General features: G+C 38.9%; 1 protein-coding gene across 8 annotated transcripts in view; it reads right to left on the reverse strand.

Annotated features, from left to right (window-relative positions):
- The window catches only part of SPIDR (scaffold protein involved in DNA repair), a 358,585-nt gene that overhangs the window by 218,222 nt on the left and 121,189 nt on the right, over positions 1-19,174 (reverse strand). For all 8 annotated transcript variants that reach the window (XM_059902231.1, XM_059902230.1, XM_059902227.1 and 5 more), the window contains exon 6: positions 12,401-12,651. In XM_059902231.1, the coding sequence (XP_059758214.1) occupies positions 12,401-12,651 (251 nt within the window). The remainder of the gene's footprint in view (positions 1-12,400; positions 12,652-19,174) is intronic.

A 19,174-nucleotide genomic window follows, 5' to 3' on the forward strand; every position in this document is an offset into this window, starting at 1 on the left:
TGTGTGTGGTGTAAGATAGGGGTCCAGTTTCGCTCTTTTGCATGTGGCTGTACAATTTTCCCAACATTATTTATCGAAGCGACTATCATCTATCCACAGTATATTTGCACCTCCATTGTCGTAAGTTAATTGACCATATACGCACAGGTTTATTTCTGGACTCTCTATTATGTTCCATTTAAATACGTGTGTTTTATACCAACACCATACTCTTTTGATTACTACTGCTTTGTAATATAGTTTGAAATCAGGAAGTGTGATGCCTCTAGCTTTGCTCTTCTTTCTCAAGACGGCTTTGGCTATTCGGGGTCTTTGTGGATCCACATACATTTTAGGATAGTTTGTTCTATATCTGTGAAAAATGCCATTGGAATTTTGATAGGGATTGCATTCAATCTGTAGATGGCTTTGGGCAGTATGGACATTTTAACCATATTAATTCTTACAATCCACGAGCACAGAATATCTTTCCATTTACTTTTGTCTTCCTCAAGTTTTTTCATCAATGTCTTATAATTTTAAGTGTAGAGATATTTTTTACCTCCTTGGTTAAATTTATTCCCAGGTATTTTAATTCTTTTTGATGCAACTGTACATAGGATTGTTTTCTTAATTTCTACTTTGGATAGGTTTGTGGTTAGCATATAGAAATGCACCTGATTTTTGTATACAGAGATATTGGGGATTCAGTTCCAGACCACCACAATAAATTTAGTATCACAATAAAGCAAATCACATGAACTTTTTGGTTTCCCTGTATATATAAGAATTATGTTTACACTATACTGTACTCTATTAAGTGTACAATTATGTCTTAAAAAATGTACATACCTTAATTTTAAAATAATGTTATTAGAAAAATGGCATAGAAACACAGGGTTGCCACAAACCTTCAATTTGTAAAACGAACAAACAAAAACGTACAATATTTGCAAAGCGCAATGAAGCAAAGCATAATAAAATGAAGTATGCCTATATTGATTTTTGTATCCTTTGCTGAATTCATTTATTACTTCTAACAGTTTTTCGGTGAGTCTTTAGGTTTTCCTGTATAATATCATGTCATCCGTGAACAAGTTTTAATTCTTCTGATATTTGGATGCCTTTTATTTCTCTTTCTCGCCTAATTACTCTGGCTTGGATTTTCAGTACTATGTTAAACAAAAGTGACGCGAGTGGGCATCCCTGTTGTTCCTGATATTAGAGGAAAAGCTTTGACCTTTTCACTGTTGAGTATGGTATCGGCTGTGGGCTTGCACTTTGTGGCCTTTATTATGTTGTGGTACATTCCCTTAACACCCAATTTGTTGAGATTTTTTTCATGAGTGGATGTTGATATTTGTCAAAGCATTTTCTGCATCTATTGAAATGATCATATGATTTTTTTTTCTCCATTTTGTTAATATGATGTATCATGTTGACTGATTTGTGGAAGGTGAACAATCCTTGCATCCCTAGAATCAATCCCAATTGATCATGGTATATAATCCTTCTAATATATTGTTGAACTTGGTTTGCCAATACTTTATTGAGGATTTTTGTGTCCATGTTCTTTAAGGATATTGCCCTGTAATTTTCTTTTCTTGAAGTGTCCTCGTCTGGTTTTGGTATCAGGGTAATACTGGCCATGTAAAATGAGTTTGGAGGTGTTGAGTTTGGAGGTGTTCTCTCCTCTTCTATTTTTTGAAAGAGTTTGAGAAATATTGGCATTAATTCATCATTGAATATGAGACAGAATTAAATAGTGAAACCATCTGTTCCGAGACTTTTCTTTGTTGTGAGGTTTTTGATTACTGATTCAATCTCCTTACTAGTAGTTTGTTCAGATTTTTTATTTCATCCTGATTCAGTCTTGGTAGGTTGAATGTTTCTAGGACTTATCCATTTCTTCTAGGATGTCCAATTTGTTGGTGTATAATTGTTCATAGTAGTCTATCATGATCCTTTGTATTTATGTGATATCAGTTGTAATGACTCCCTTCTTATTTCTAATTTTATTTCAGACATTTATCTTTTTTTGTTATATCCAGGTAAAGGTTTGTCTATTTTGTTTAGCTTTTCAAAAAACCATTAATCATTTCCACTAATCTTTTCTATTGTCTTTTCAATCTGTATCATATATTTCCTGACTGATTTTTATTATTTCCTTTCTTCTACTAACTTTGGGCTTAATTTGTTCTTCTTTACATGATTCTTTGAGGTGTAAAGTTAGGTTGTTCATTTGGTATCTTTCTTTTTTTTCCCTTAATGTGTAGGCATTTAACACTATGAACTTCCCTCTTAGAACTGCTTTTGCTGCTTCATATTAGTTCTGGTATGTGGTTTTCCATTTTTATTTGTCTCAAGGTATTTTTAATTTCTCTTTTGATATCTTTTTTGATCCACTGGTTGTTCAGGAGCATGTTGGTTTTTTTTTAAAATTAATTATTTATTTATTTTATTTTTTTGGCTGTGTTGGGTCTTCGTTTCTGTGAGAGGGCTTCCTCTAGTTGCGGCAAGTGGGGGCCACTCTTCATCGTGGTGCACGGGCCTCTCACTATCGTGGCCTCTCTTGCTGCGGAGCACAGGCTCCAGACGTGCAGGCTCAGTAGTTGTGACTCACAGGCCCAGTTGCTCCGCGGCATGTGGGATCCTCCCAGACCAGGGCTCGAACCCATGTCCCCTGCATTAGCAGGCAGATTCTCAACCACTGCACCACCAGGGAAGCCCAGGAGCATGTTTTTTAAATCTCCATCTGTTTGTGAATTTTCCAGTTTCCTTCCTGTTATTGTTTTGTTCCAAACCACTGTGGTCGGAAAACATGGTTGACATGATTTCAATCTTCTTAAACCTAATAAAACTTGTTTTATAGCATAACATATTATCTATCCTGGAAATGTTTCATGTGCTTTAAGAAGTGTGTATATTCTGCTGTTTTTGGATGGAATGTCCTATAAATATATGTTAAATGCATATGATGTAGTATGTCCAAATCCAATGTTTCCTTATTGATTCTCTGGATGATCCATCCATTGTTGAAAGTGGGGTATTGATGTCTCCTACTATTATTGTATTTCTAACTCCCTTCAGGTATGTTAAATTTGCATTATATATTGAGGTGCTCCTATGCTCGGTGCATAAGTATTTACAATTATTATATCCTCTTGATGAATTGATGACTTTATCATTATGAAATGACTTTTCTTGCCTCTTGTTACAGTTTTTGGCTCAAAGCCTATATATTCTGATATACGCATAGCTACCCCTGCTTTCTTTAAGGTTTCCATTTTCATGGAATATATTTCTCCATCCCTTCATTTTCAGTCTGTTTCTGGCCTTAAAGGTGAAGTGAGTCTCTTATAAGCAGCATTTAGTTGGGCCTCTTTTTTAAAAAGTCCATTCAGCTACTCTTTGTCTTTTGATTGGAGAATTTAGTCCATTTATATCTAAAATAATTACTGATAAATATGGATTTACTGTTGCCATTTTGTTAATTGCTTTTTGGCTTTCTGTAACACCTTTGTTCCTTTCTTCTTCTCTTCATCTCTTCCATTTTAAATTTGTTGATTTTCTATACTGGTGTGTTTTGATTCCTTTCTTTTTAACTTTTTTGTTATCTATTATAGGTTTTTACTCTGTGGTTACCACGGGGCTATATAATACACCTTATATTTGTAACAGTCTACTTAAAGCTGAAAACAACTTAAGTTCAAATGCATACTAGAATTCTATATATTTACTCTCCCCCACTCTGACATTTTATGTTTTTGATGTCACAATTTACATCTTTTATCTTATTTATCCATTAACAAGTTATTGTAGCTATAGTTATTTTAAATATTTTTGTCTTTTAATCTTCATACTATATTTAGAAGTGATTTACCCACCACCGTAACATCATTAGAATATTCGGAATGTAACTATATATTTACATTTGCCAGTGAGATTTATCCTGTCATGTTTCCTGTTACCTTTAGCATCTCTTCTTTTCAGCTTGAAGAAGTCCCTTAGCATTTCTTATAAGGCTAGATTAGTGTTGATGAACTCCTTCAGCTTTTACATATCTGTAAAACTCTTCACCTCTCCGTCAACTCTGAAGGACAACTTTGCTGGGTAAAGTATTCTTTGGTTGGCATTTTTTCCCCTTTCAGCACATTGGATATATCATGCCACACCCTTCTTGTTTGCCAACGTTGTGCTAAAAATCCACTGATGGTGTTACTGGGGTTCCCTGGTACGTAACATGTTAATTTTCTCTTGCTGCTATTAAGATGATCTTCTTTAAGGTTTTTTTTTTTTTAAATAATGACTTTTTAATATTTATTTATTTATTTTTGGCTGTGTTGGGTCTTCGTTTCTGTGCGAGGGCTTTCTCTAGTTGCAGCAAGCAGGGGCCACTCTTCATCGCAGTGCGCGGGCCTTTCACTATCGTGGCCTCTCTTGTTACGGAGCACAGGCTCCAGACGTGCAGGCTCAGTAGTTGTGGCTCATGGGCCTAGTTTCTCCACGGCATGTGGGATCTTCCCAGACCAGGGCTCGAACCTGTGTCCCCTGCATCGGCAGGCGGATTCTCAACCACTGTGCCACCAGGGAAGCCCGATCTTCTTTAACTTTTAATAATTTACTTATGTGTCTTGGTGTGGGTCTGTTTGGATTCAACATACTAAGAACTTTCTGGACTTCCTGGATCTAGGTGTCTGTTTCTTTCCCCATAATAGGGAAGTTTTCAGCCATTATTTCTTTGAATAAACTTTCTGCCTGTTTCTCTCTTCTCCTTCTGAGGCCCCTATAATGCAAATATTGGTCCACTTGACGGTGTCTTTTAAGTCCCTGAAGGTATCTTCAGTCTTTTTCACTCCTTTCTCTTTTTGGTCCTCTGTTTGGATGAATTCTGCTGCCCTGTCTTTGAGTTCACTGATCCATTCTTCCACTTAATCTAGTCTGCTGTTGAACACCTCTACTGAGTTTTTCAGTGCAGTTATTGCATTCTTCAGGTTTGTGATTTCTGTTTGGTTACTTTATCTTCTACCTCTTACAATTCTCACTTTGTTGATGCATTATTCTGCACACCTCAGTGAGCATCTTTATGACTATTATTTTGAACTCTTTTCAGGTAAATTCACTTATCTCTCTTTCATTAGCTCTGTTTCTGGAGTTTTTCCTTGTTCTTTTTTTTTTTTTGGAACATATTCCTCTTATTCTTCATTTTCCTTGACTCTACGTGTTTAGGAGAACAACCTTATTGTTCAGCTTGGCCTGAGTTCTTGGTTCTCTGAAACTTTTGTGAACATCCAAGCTGCCTTCTTTGTTCTCAGTGGCTCCCAGAAGTTGAGAGTATACCAAAACCTATCAGTGTCCCAAAGGGCAGAATCTCAGTCAGCACCTAGATACAAGCTGACTGGAAGCTGGTCCCTCAGTCAGCAGCTTTTAAAGTAGGCAGGGAAACTTATTTAAGGAAAATACTGGGAGCTGGGCATTTCTGCCTACTCCCTCTAAGCTGAGCCCTTTGGGAATAGCCAGAAAAGAACTGTTTCTTTTTTTCTTTTAACATCTTTATTGGAGTATAATTGCTTTACAATGGTGTGTTAAGAACTGCTTCTTTGTTTGCTACTTTCTGGTGGGATCCACAAATGCCAGCCCTGCTAGCCATCAGAGACAGGCAATCAAGAAGTGTTTCTTCTGGGTGGTAGCAGCAAAAGCTGCTACCAGAATGCCAGGCATGTGAAAAAGCCTCTTCTAGGAGACACCATCAACCCACAGTGATGTAAAGGGAGAGCAAGAAGATGGCACCCGCTGCCTCCTGAGTCTCTGAGGAGACTGGCAGTCAGCACCCTAGATGTGTGCTAAATTAGAACCGGATCCTCAGGCAGCAGGTTTTAACATATGCAAATAGGCCTCTTCTGGGCAAAGACTGGGAGATGAGTGTTTCTGTCAGCTCTGTGTGCTGAGCCCTAGAGGAATAGCCACGGGGAGTCCTAGCAAGCCCATTAAGAACTACTTCTATGTTTGCTGTAGTCTTGTGGGTCTCATGGACACAAGCCCCTTTGGCTTTTAGAGCTGGGTGTTATGGGGGCTAGTGCCTCCAGTGAAAGTCTTAAAAGCTGGGGTTCTAGATATTGGATCCAAACTCTTTGCTCCTCACAGAGAAACTAGGAGTTACAAGTTCCCTACTGATTGTTATGTCACTGTGCCAGGGGTGGGGTTTATGGTGAGAGGGTGTCTCATGTCTTAGCCTTTCCTACCCACTTCAACAGGCGTACTTTCTCGTATGCCCGATGTATAACAATCACTCCATTTCTGGATTTCTTTTAGAGGGAACTGCCTTGAGTATAGCTGTAGATTCAATATGTCTATGGGAGAAAGTGAGTATGCTGCCATCTTGGACTGGAACCTCCAAATTAACTCTTTTCAATATAGTCTGCTAAGTTAGTCACAGATAAAATCCAAAACACCAGTGGAGTGGAAAAAAAAAAAAGATAAATTCACTAACCAAATTAAGATAGTCTAATTATCTTTTATATAAAATAAACAGATTGGTACTGTATCTGAAAAGATTACTGGCATCAATTCAACAAGGCTAAACATTTCTACAAAGTATGAAGTGAAAAAGAATAAAGATTCAAAAACATTCTAAGTTCCAGAAAAAAAAATCATTATAATATTTTTAATAAGCTATACTAGGTAAAGAAACTAGGTAAAGAAAAAATAATTTAAATAAATATAGTTACAATATTTTCAAGTTTTGCTCTCTGTCAGATACAATAGACACTGTGAAAAAAAACTTGATCGTAAGACCGGGGTAATATGGCTTTATTATTGACAACATAACTCAAATATCAAAACAATGTTGCACTGACTTTCATTAGTTATGCCTCAAACAGTGCCATGAATCAAAAATAAAAATAAGCAAGGAAGAAAGCCCAAAGAGACTGAATTAACATTTCCCTGTGGGGCAAACCACAGGGAGAGAGGGCCAGTGTTCTCCAGCCTTGAAATGCCAACTACTTAACTTGATCCTTGCTAGCTAGTCCTTATCAGGTTAAAAAAAAAAATCTTTTAATCACTGCTATATTCATGCTACATAATGAAAATCTATAACTTACACCTGCTTATTTCCTTAGTAGCAGTTTTATTTTCCTCAGGCCCCCTGTTGAACTTCTATGACAAAAGTTGGTGATCTTCCCCTGTGAGGATTATCAAGATGTCTGTATTCTCAGCCTTTTCATAAGACTTCACGTCAACAAATCAAACACTTAATGCGAAACTCTTTCTTCAATCATTACTAGACAACAAGCTAAGCGATTTTCTTAACTCTCTAAAACATGATGCTCTAAACACATATGAGCCAAAACATGTAACCCTTTCCCCTGCTTCTGAAGCAGGTCAGCAAACAGCCATCATGTGGCAATCATGGGCCTTTTGGTCAGTTCAGTAAAGCTCCTCCTCCTGTCAACAGAAAGTCTTCCAGTTTGATGCCTGAGACAGACAACCCTAATCACACCAACCTCTCTTTTAGTTTTTCAACACAGTAACTTAAAAAGAATAACCACAAAATAGACATCTCTTAGTTATCACTTAGAAATCACAAGAAGAAAACAATCATGTGCATATTGCTGGAGTTGCTTCAGTCGCTGGCAAAACCCGTGTCCTCAACCTCTTCGCATGTTCTCTTTACCTTCCTGCTCCTCCCCTGAGGCAGGGACCTTAAAAAGCAGCTGTCTTTTCTCCCTCCCCTCCACCTGACAGGCATGAAGGGCCTGGAAGGGGCAGTCCTGCTCCTCACTGAGGCTTCCAGGCCATCTTGCACCTCCCTTATATTCCAGGAGGCAGGGAGGAGAGGACATAGACCATCTTCACCCCAGGGAAGGCACCTCCACAGTTGTGCCAGCAACTCTTTGGAGGCCTTATCTTCTGGCTTCAGGCCACCATTCTTGTTGATTTCAGTGCCTGCCAGGCTTCTGATACCTCAACCTCCTCATTCCTTGAAGTCCTCTCCTCCAAGACTGTGTGTCCTCCACCTCACCTCAGCCACTCATCGCCCATGGTCATCCTCTAAATCTCAAGGTTACAAACCGCCTCCCTCCATTAATTCACTTCTGAGCACCAGTCATTCTTACCTGTGCAGCTCATGACCTCTAGTGTCATGACTTCAGAAGTGTCTGACCAACCTCTCCCCAGTCCACGATCAGATGGTACAACCCCATCTCTTTGTGCTCTACACCCTGCATGTTCTCATTCTGACCTTACCCAGTCTAGATTTCATGGTCCAATATCACAATCACTCTCAGGACTTTTATTGACTGGTTTCATCATACTCAGTGGACAATCCCACACTCTGTTCCACATCTGCAGGCCCACGGTTCAATCCATGCTGACTAGTCAGTCTCAAACTCAATTCATGATGACCACTCCTGCCAAACAATCCTACTGCAATTCCCTAGTTCATTCACTCCCCCACTACATGACCATGTCATCTACTCTCTCTCCTCATTCCTCCAATATCATCTCCTTTTCCTTACTCTCAGCTGATGAAGACACTTCCCATTTCACCGAGAAAGTAGACGTGATCAGAAAGAACTTGCATGAGTTCCCACTGCCACATATATCTACCTGCACCTGAAGAGACTCTGCCCTCTCACCTGTCCATGGATGGACTAACTGTGCTCCTAACCCAGGACACCCCTCCATCTGTAAACCCCTTTCACCAAGTCAGACACAACTCCAACAGTTATCCTCTCTTTCCCCTGCTGAGGAACTTTCCCATCAATATATAAAAAATATGCTCTCATTCCCACTCATAAAAAAGAAATCTCAATCTCCAAATTCCTTTCAATTAGCAAACAGTTCTCTACATCCCTTAAAGCAAAACACACAATGAATTTTCTATGCATGCTGTCTTCAGTTTCTCTCCTTCCATTCTCTCTAAATCCACAGCAATTTGACTTTGCCTGACCATTCCACTGAGAAGGCTCTATACTCCCTGTCCTCCACAGTGCAAACCCAGCAGCATCTGTCATAGCTGGCTGCTTTCCAGGACATCATGCTCTCTTAGATTTAATTCCTCCCTCAGTAGCCTCTTCCTCTGTGACTCAACCACTGCAGAGTGCCTAAGACACAGATTCTGTGACAGATTCTCCTTTCAGTGTGCATTTGATCTAGGAAATGACCCAGCTCATGCCCTAAAAACCATCTGGACACTAAAGATTACAAATTCACATCCAGCACCAACCTTGTCATGTGAAGTCCAGACTCGTACTCCTACTCAGATATATAACGTCTAACTGAACATAGTCAAAAACCTCATGATTTCTTTCATCAATGTCTTGTAGTTTTCACTGTAGAAAACTACAGAAAACTGTAGTTTTCACCTCCTTGGCTGACTTTATTCCTAAGTATTTTATTGTTTTTGATGCTATTGTAAATGGGATTATTAGTGTCTCTATAGATACACTACTGATTTGTGTATGTTAATTTTGTATCCTGCAACTTTAGTGAATTTGTTGATTAAATCTAACAGTTTTTTGGTGGAATCTTTAGGATTTTCAATATATAAAATCATGATAAAAGAAACAGAAGACAAAACAAATAAGTGGAAAGATATCCCATGTTCATGGATTGGAAGAATTAATACTGTTAAAATGTCCATAATATACAAAGCCGTCTATAGATTCAATGCAATTCCTAGGAAGAGTCCAGTGGAATTTTTAATAGAAGTAGAAAGAAAATCCAAAAATTTGTATGGAACCACAAAAGACCCCAAACAGCCAAAGAAATCCTGATAAAGAACAAAGTGGGAAGCATCACACTTCCTAATTTCAAGATAAGCTATAAGATAAAGCTATAGTAATCAAACAAGTATGGTACCAGCATAAAAACAGACACATAGACCAATGGAACAGAAAAGAGAGCCCAGAAATAAATCGATGCATACTCAGTCGATTAATATCTGACAAGGGAGCCAAGAACACCCAATTGAGAAAAGACAGTCTCTTAAATAAATGGTGCTGGGAAAACTGGATATTCACATACAAAAGAATGAAACTAGACCCTATCTTATACCATTCACAAAAATTAACTCAAAATGGATTAAAGACTTAAATGTAAGACCTGAAATCATAAAACTCCTAGAAGAAAATCAAGGAAAATAGCTCCATGGCATGGGTCTTGGCAATGATTTTTTGGATATGACACCTAAAGCACACACAACAAAATCAAAAATAAACAAGTGGAACAACATCAAACTAAAAAGCTTCCTCACAATTAAGACAAGTAAGACAAGTAAATGACTGTTCACAATAATAGACAAGCCATTATGCTTGAACTTGAACTTACGCAGTGCTCTATGTCAATTAAATCTCAATAAAACTGAAAGAAGATAACACAATATGTATAAAAGTAGATCACTATTACTAAGGATACAGAAGAACTTCCTATGTTTAAAAAGTAACTGGGAGGCAACTTGACACAATACAACCTACCTACAGAATTGACCACACAAATATAAACTTTTATACACTCCCCCAAAATGTATGCATACAAGTATAAAAGCATTTGAAACTCCAATTTTTGTTTGGGAGTATGAAAAACTCAAACCCCAGGTAACTGTGAAAAGAACTTGTACAGTCAATGTACAGAGATAGCAAAAGACTAACAACCTCATCTCCCCCAAAAAAGCCTCATGATATTCCCACCAAGGAAAACCAAACCAAACCATATGATCCCCTCACCACCCTCCTACCTCAGCTCAGGAAGTGTCAGCTCTGTTCTTCCAGCTGCTCAATAAGTCACATTCTCAGAGGCTTCCCTGATCCCCTGTTTAAAATAGAAATGTCCTCCCCTTCCTCCTGGCCATCTGTCCCTCTTTTTCTGCTTTTTCTCCGTAAAGTTTATTTCCTTCTGACATGACATCTACTTTACTTCTTGGCTCCTCATCAGCCTTCCCCTCAGTACAGGTAGAGCTTTCACTGCCTTTGTTCACTGCTGTCCCTCCAGGACATGAAACAGTGCTTGGCACACAGCAGGCCCCCAACAGGGTTGGGAACATGACCTTCTCTAATTGCATAGGATCAACTTCAACAAAGACATTTGAATTCCTTTAATTTGCTTCCTTTCCTGTTTTCTCCAGAGACTATTACAAACCATCACCATATTCATTTGAGGCTGTAACTTCTTCACTTTGGGCATAAGGCCTTCTGTCTTATTTTATGTTAAAAAAAAAAAAATACAGTGAACAGGCATCAATTGACTCACCATGCTATGTCCATCCCACTACACTCGGTCACATCCTTTTACTTTCCTCTCCACTCCTTTATTCAAGACAGGCCCCCCTCTCCCACTTCCTTTCCTGGACACTGAGAGTAATTATTCCTAACCTCTCTGCCTCCACTGGGTCTTCCCTATTATTCTCTAAATCCATCTCACCTTTTCTCTGAGATCTCTTTAGACAATGGATCCCAATCAAGCCTGATCAAACTTGCAACCTAAGCTCCCCACCCCCTCCTGCCTTGAACCCCAGCTTCCAGCAGAGGGGTCACAGCACCACCTCCACAACTCGAGCCCCTCACCTCCTGCCCCACCAGTCCACCAACACTGTCCAACACTGTCACTGGGCTCTCCTTGGTGTGCATTGTACTTGCCCTCCTTGACGCAGACATACCCTAAACAGATCTAAAACCGTGTTCTTCATCGCCATGTTTACACTTTCTACTACACTCCTTTTTCCTTGAAACTTTCCATTAAGTCTGCTTTTGTGGCACTGTTTCCCACAAGTTCTCCTTCTCACTTTCACTGGGGTTTTGTTTTCACTGTTTTGTTCTAATTTAAAACACAAAGAGATGATGTACAACACAGGGTTGGGACACGTCCCCCTACATGGCACACCCCAGGCCCCTTCACACGTCTTGCTGGGCCCTCCATGGCCTGGCCCCTATGGTTCTTCACACACACACCAGCCAGTTTCTTGCCCATGAATTCTTGCCCGTAAGTCTTTGCATCTGTAAGTGTTTCCCTGGCCAACCACAATCACAAAAGTAATCTCAATAGTCTATATTTCTATTTCCCTCTTTTAGACATGATTAACTCAAAAACAGGAACAGTCATTTACTCGTCTTAATTGTCTAAGATAGCACTTGGAACACGGGTGCTCAATAAAATTTGATAAACCCAAGCAACCAATCTCCATTAAGGAAAACAGTCACATAAGCTGGTTATGACTGAAACAGTGAAAGCTCAACTTGGATGAACAATTCCATAAACAATCTCCAGAAATTAGGACTCCATAACTGCTTATCAGAATTATAATTCTATTCTGTCAATCTTCCTTCCCAAGTAAATAAGTATTTTTAAATTAACATTGTAGGTATTTGGGCTTTTTAAGAAAGAGAAAAACTTTAAAAAAGTATTTAAAAAGGTGTAATTTAACCTTAAAAGCTTCTTCTTCTTTGCTGAATTTTCTGGAGTCTTGGGAAGCTTTGTCTCTTTCTGGGGTGTATGCAAAATGGTCTCTGTAGATTTTACCCTCGGGTTTATCAGTCTCTCCATAACCTGTCTTCCATCTGATCCAAAATCCACGTGGTATTTGTGAGAGGATTCTGAATCAATGAACAAGACATTCTCCGACTCATCATCTTTTTCACTATCTGATGAATACTCTAAAATTTCTGTAGGATTTGTCTGAAAAAAATAAAAATTAAGAGAAATGCAATTAAATTTGGAGAACTCTTTATTCAAATTCACATTTATACATGCCTATTATTCTATTCCCTTATGACTATATTCACTGAAATAACTTTGTAGATATAGTATCTGTAGCTTAAACTTCTATTTTGACACAAAATCCAAACTAAGTACGCCATATACCCAAAGACAAGAGATTAAATCAATTGTAAGCCAGGCACTATCTCACAGAATCCACCAAATTCAGTACAAATATCTCAATCTTCCGTCAATAAACTAAAAGAAATGTACCACACATATGTCAGTCTCAAAAATTGAACTCATAACACCAACCTGAATGGCCATTAGTCAATCTAACACCTATTGGAAAAAAAGTATTGTTTTGATTTTGAATTTTAATATGGGGTAAATAATATTCACTATTTGTTAAAAGCCAACTATAAAGAAAATTGCCTCTTCAGGTGTAAACCACTTAATTTACCAAAGAAGTCTCCAATGATAAAGATGAAAAATGGACTTTTCCCACACACTTCCAATACAATATTATATTTTCAAGAGGCTAATTTGAAATTGCTAATATCAACAGGAACTATTTAAAGAATGAATCACTGAGTCTTCTTCCTAACATTTCCTATTCTTTCTTTTACTCAAATTTCTGAACTACCAGAAAAATAAGAATTTTTTTTGAAAACCAGATTATAAAACAGAAGTCATATCAACAGCCAATCCTGGAGAAAAGAATCAAAACATTCTTCTGTAATGTTTGCTGTCTTTGCCCAGACACATGCTAAAACTTTCAAGTGTGGTAGGTATTTTATTTTCCCATTACTTGGTTTTGCAAGTCAGTCCCGTACTAATGTCAGCAACAATCTACCCTTCAACATTCTAATTTTCCAGTATATCAGTAGCCCCTCCTAATTTAATACCTACACTAAATTTTAAATTTACTAAATGTAAACTGTACATTTAGTTGAACGGATTCTGTACCCGGTCAATGCACAGTGTAGCTGTGGGGACCCTCGTGAGGAGCCCTTTGTGCTGACGGTCAGCATGGACTGTGTCACTGGCATTATAGCAGGCACTTGGCTAGAGCAAGTGAAGAGGATACAAGTGCGTGAGGGTTATCACTTGTGGGTATATGTGTGTGCATGGGTGTGGGTGTGTGCGTGCGTGCGTGTGTGCGTGTGTGTGTGTGTGTGTGTGTGGAGGTTGGTTAGCACTGTGGCTTTCATCATTTCCTAATCTACACACAAGGCAAAAGGTTTACCACATTTGGCCTTGTTTGAGGATTTTATAGTTAAAACCATTTTAAGAGCTTAAAAAGGACATCACCCGTCCCCACATCTCCTCCAAAAACCAGCTTGGGTAGTCACCTGTTACCAGGCGCATTTAAAATACGAAAAAGTAAATGAAAAAAATTCTCAAAAGAAGAGCTTAGTTCCACTATCCTTTCCACGATCTCAGTTGCATGCCTACATTACAGCATTACTAAAGTGTTTAATTACTAAATACTGCTAACCCATTAATAAGCTCAGGGGTCACGTTTCCCCCCAAACACAGCTTCCAAATAAATATTAACAATAGGCCACAAAAAGAACCAGGGTCGTTTACACTGAAAATTAAGTTCCTCAACACTGAAAAGTTTTATATGTTACTTGAGAACTCCAAGTTTAATTTCATCTTTTTGTGATGGAACGTCTTGTCTTTTAGCGCTCTCAGGGTCCGCGCTTCCCGCCAGAGCAGGGCTTCTCAGCCTCGGCGCTGCTGCCATTTCACGCTGGATCGTGTGGGGTCCTGCCCTGTGCACTGCGGGCTGTTTAGCAGCGTCCCTGGCCACTACCCACTAGAGGTGTTAGCACTGCCCCACCAATCGTGACTATCACAGATGTCTCCAGGCATTGCCAAGTGTCCTCTGGGGGACAAAATCATCCCCAGTTGAGAACCACTGTCCTAGAAAAATGTCAACAAATAACCAGCTACACGTGGCCTGTGCTGGGGACTCACGTGCAGAAGCAAAGGGGGCACAGGGCATTGTGGGGATGGGGAGGTCAAAATGAAATAGTCATAAAACAATGTGGTGGAAGTATTGCAATCGAAGTGTTGTTCAGGCTCCACGGGAACAAGAGGAAAACAAAGCCAGGTGGGGCACAGGGAGAAGGGAAGAAGGAAAGAACTGCCACCTAAAGCTGAATGCTAAGTGTAGGTTATGAGGCAGAGAGAGAAGGAAGTACATTCGGGGCTAGGAACAGGAGGACCACAAGTATGAGGCCAGAGAGAACAGAGCACATGCAGGAAAATCTACAGGCAGGAGAAGAGAGAGGGCTGTTGAACACCTTGCAGACCAGAGCAGGGCATGCAGCTTTATTCTGAGGAACTGGGGGAGCCACAGGCAGTTTTAACAGGGCCTGACCAAGTCACATGTTGATATGGAATGATCATCCAAACAACAGTCTGAAGAACTGACTCTACTATGGGCAAGGAGGGAAAGGAGCTAGCTAGAAGGCTCTTCCATAATCAACGCAAGAGATAAAGAAGATGTTGAGGGAAGTGGGAGTAGAGAGAAGTGAACAAGAAAGAAAACAAGGAATGAGATGTAACAATCCTTAAGGGCTCCCGGATGTTAGAAATGAAAGTGAAAGCAGAGGCAAAGGACTCCCCAAGCACCTGGTTTGAGCAACAAGAGAGGTACATTTATCAAGAATGGGAATTCAGGAAATATTATATGTCCAATATATCTGGAGAGGGATGGTTACTAATACTAAATATGGTTTTGATATGTTAATATTGCAATGCCTATGAAATAGTTGAGGTAAAACTGACCAAGAGGCAGCGGCTCTATGGGTCTGGAGCTTTAAGAAAGGGATATGACACGGAGATACAAGTTCAGGAATCATAAGAACAGAAACAGTGCATGAAGGTATGAGAGTTAGAAAAGACTGTCCATGGAAGTTATGTAAAAGTAAGAAGAGAAGGTTCAGGTTGGAACCTTACGAATATCACCAACATTAAACCTTATTCAGGTGAGAAGAGACAGAAAAGTGGATTGGATTTGAGAAAAAAGAGATTGCACAGACATGACCCCAACATCATCTCAAGCTCAGCCCTGCCCTCAACGGCAGGTTATCTTAAGCAATTTATTTATCTTAAGCAATTTATTTAACTTTCCCATGCCTGTTTCCTCATCTTCAATTTGGAGAAATAATCACATCTAACACATTAAGCATTTAGTAAATGTTTTAAATTTTGTATTTATTTTCTGCAAAGTTTTTTTTCTTGATTCCTAAGAGGATCTCGATGTAAAGGACAATGAGGAACACAACAAATAGTGTCTTCAGCAGCCAATCAAAACGACAACTAATGCCTTAGCCAGCAAAGGAAACCATGTATTCTTCACATAGGCATTTCTAATTTCTAACAGGAAGCAAAAGGCCATAACAAATATCTTTAGCAAAAGAGAGTAAGAGGCAACACTTCAGCATATTTTATTTTAGAACTGCTCCCCCAAGCCTGAAATCCTGATGAACGTGGAAGAACTTTCCTCACGTGGACACAGAGATAAACTACAGCTCACCAGACACTAGCTGTCTTAGCCCCAGCCTGACAGTAAGGAACTCACATTCTTCCACAAAGATGGTGTGCACATGTGCACACGTGTGCATGAATGCACGTGCATGGTGTGTCTGTGTGCAGGCATGCGGAGGTGCATGTACCGGGGATGAGAGGAGAAGGGAAGAATCAAAGACAGGTCAGAGGAGCCTGCAGGTTCAGAAGCTTCAGTTTACATTTTATCTTTATACTGTAGAATCTGATTAATGAGAAAGGAGGGCTGTGAGTTTTGGACCAAGAAAGACTTGGTTCTGAATCACAGTGCAGCTATTTTATTGTTCTGCAGTTGCACAAGTTACTTCACTGGCTCTCCCATCGCTTAGTTAAATGGAAAAATTCTACTAGAAATATTTCAAGAATTAGAGATACTTACTATTTATTATGAAATAATTTAAGCACATGGAAAAGGATAAGAAATAAAAAATACATGTTTTCATTACCCAATCACCCTTCATCAAATATTAACACAATACAAATTTTTCTTCAGTTTTTTTAATGATGCGGTTGTAATTTCCTATCTCTCTCTTCCTGGTCTAGTTTTCCTCCTTCCTAGAGGTAACTCTCTCCTGAATTTGGCATTTCATTAACATCCTGTTTTTATTCTTTTTCTACCACACACACACACATAAATACTATATAGAATTATTTTGCAAGCTTTTAAACTTTATATAAAATTTTTAAATGGTATCCTGTGAACACAGCTCTGAATGACCTACTTTTCCATCAACATTATCTTTTTTTTATATTTATCCATATTCATACATGTAGCTCTATTTCAGTGCGGCCCAATGAAAGAAAGCTATGTAATTTAAAATTTTCTAGTAGCCATATTAAGAAAATAAAAAGAAACAGATGAAATTAATATGATATTATTTAACCAAATGTATCAAAAATATAATCATTTCTCTTCTTTCTCAGTTGTCACCAGAATCATCTTTAGCAGTCCCTTCACAGCAATCCCGGTTTTTGCTTCTGTGCACCTCAAAACTCTCCCAGCCTCTACCCACACCCAGTTCCAAAGCCACTTCCACATTTTAAGATATTTGTTACAGCAGCACCACGCTTCTCAGCACCGCCCTCTGTTTTGGTCTGCTCAGGCTGCCATAGCAAAATACGAGAGAGAGAGAGAGAGAGAGAGAGAGAGAGAGACAGAGAGACAGAGAGACAGAGAGACAGAGAGACAGACGGAGAGACTGATTTTCTCCTGCTTTCTTTGGAAAGCTAACCAACTGGTGCCCTCTGAAAATTTTCATATACAATTACTTTCTTCAGGTCTACAGCCCATTTACAGAAATAATACAGAAGAGAAAATCAGGATCCTTTGCAGTAGAAAAAATACTGCAGTGGTCAAATTCACAGAACCAAAGAGTGACTATGTAGCTATGATCATAATTTGCTAATGTTTAAAACATAACAAAATTATTAGTATTATGACTTTTTTTCTCTCCTCTGACCCAATGAACTTCAGAACTAGGAGTCTCCTGAATTAGTGATTAAGTATCACAAACGACAAGATTAAGACATGAGCAAGTAGTTCCTATGAAATCAGTCAGCAAAGGCAAGGACAACACCCTAACCTGACCACAGCTGAAGTCACCTGCAATCTACCAAACCCATACTGGCTCAGTTTCCAGAAGTCAGAAATACCACTGTAGGAGACATCCGTTACAATTTATTTCTGACCCCTCCTTTCAGAGAACAACTGCTTTTCTACCGGGGGATAGCCATCCACCTCCAAGCAGCCACAGGGATGGCCTCCCATGTCTGAACAGTCATGTGTCTACTATGATTGGCCTTAGGTAGGCAAATGACCAGATCTGAGGCAAGCAGATTCTGCAGATGATCTTGAATTGAGAGTTACAGAGTCTGAGAGGTAGAAGCTGAGACACACTACTGACAAATCTCTAAAGGAAAGACCCGTGAGTTCCTGCTAGTGAGGTTCCCAGATCTCCCTGAGGCCCAGTTCACCCTTCAGCTTTACCTTAGATTCCTCAGGATATACTAGCATGATTCCAAAAAATTTACTTTTCCTCTTAAACTAGCTACGTTTGTTTTCTGTTACTTGCATTTAAGAAAATTAACTATCTGCTAAATATCTCCAAGTACAGAAAATGTTCCATTAAACAAATATGTATTAAGTACGCACTACGTGTAAGGTGTTACGCAAGAGAGAAAATTTAATGAGACACAGTTCCATAAAGACCTTGAAATCAAATAAAGGAGATATTTCTTAAAAATTCTTAACAGATAAAGATGAGAAAAGAGAAAAGAAAGCACATAAGGTAGCAAAGTACCATGGATATTCAAGATACACAGACAAGTCTAGACAAATGGAAGTTTAGAGTTCACGTTGGGAGGCAAGAGACAATAACAACATAATCCTACAGATTGGGTGTGTGTGTAGAGAGAGCACATACGTTCTCTTACAAAAAGATAAATCAAATGACCCATCATCAATGGGAAATAGGTTCTAAATTTATTTCTTGGAATAATGATGAACTGGGGCAAATTCACTCACATCCTTCCAATGTGGCTTCTTGGTACCAGTGACTGCTCTGGGTCAGTGATAAAGTCCATGCCTTCAGACTTGTTTCCATTCCCAGCTCCACTGATGAAGTGCTCTAGCAAATTAAGTTACTATAGCGTTTTAATGTGCTGAAAGTAATTCAGCACATTGGCAAGCGTTATTAATTCATTTCCAGCCTACTACTTTAATAATTATTACTCTAAAACTGTTTGGTAACCAAATAGCACTACTGAAAATACTTCAGATAAAGAATCAGTTGGTTAAAGTAATGCACTAGGAAAGGCCAAATTTCATGACAGTCAAGATAGTGGTGCTACCAATTGAAATAGAGGACACATTCAAGAGCAAAGAACAGCGGAAAGAAGGTAATTCTTTGGAATACAGGGA

This window comes from Balaenoptera ricei, chromosome 17, assembly GCF_028023285.1.
Source record: "Balaenoptera ricei isolate mBalRic1 chromosome 17, mBalRic1.hap2, whole genome shotgun sequence".
NCBI classification, from domain to species: Eukaryota; Metazoa; Chordata; class Mammalia; order Artiodactyla; family Balaenopteridae; genus Balaenoptera; species Balaenoptera ricei.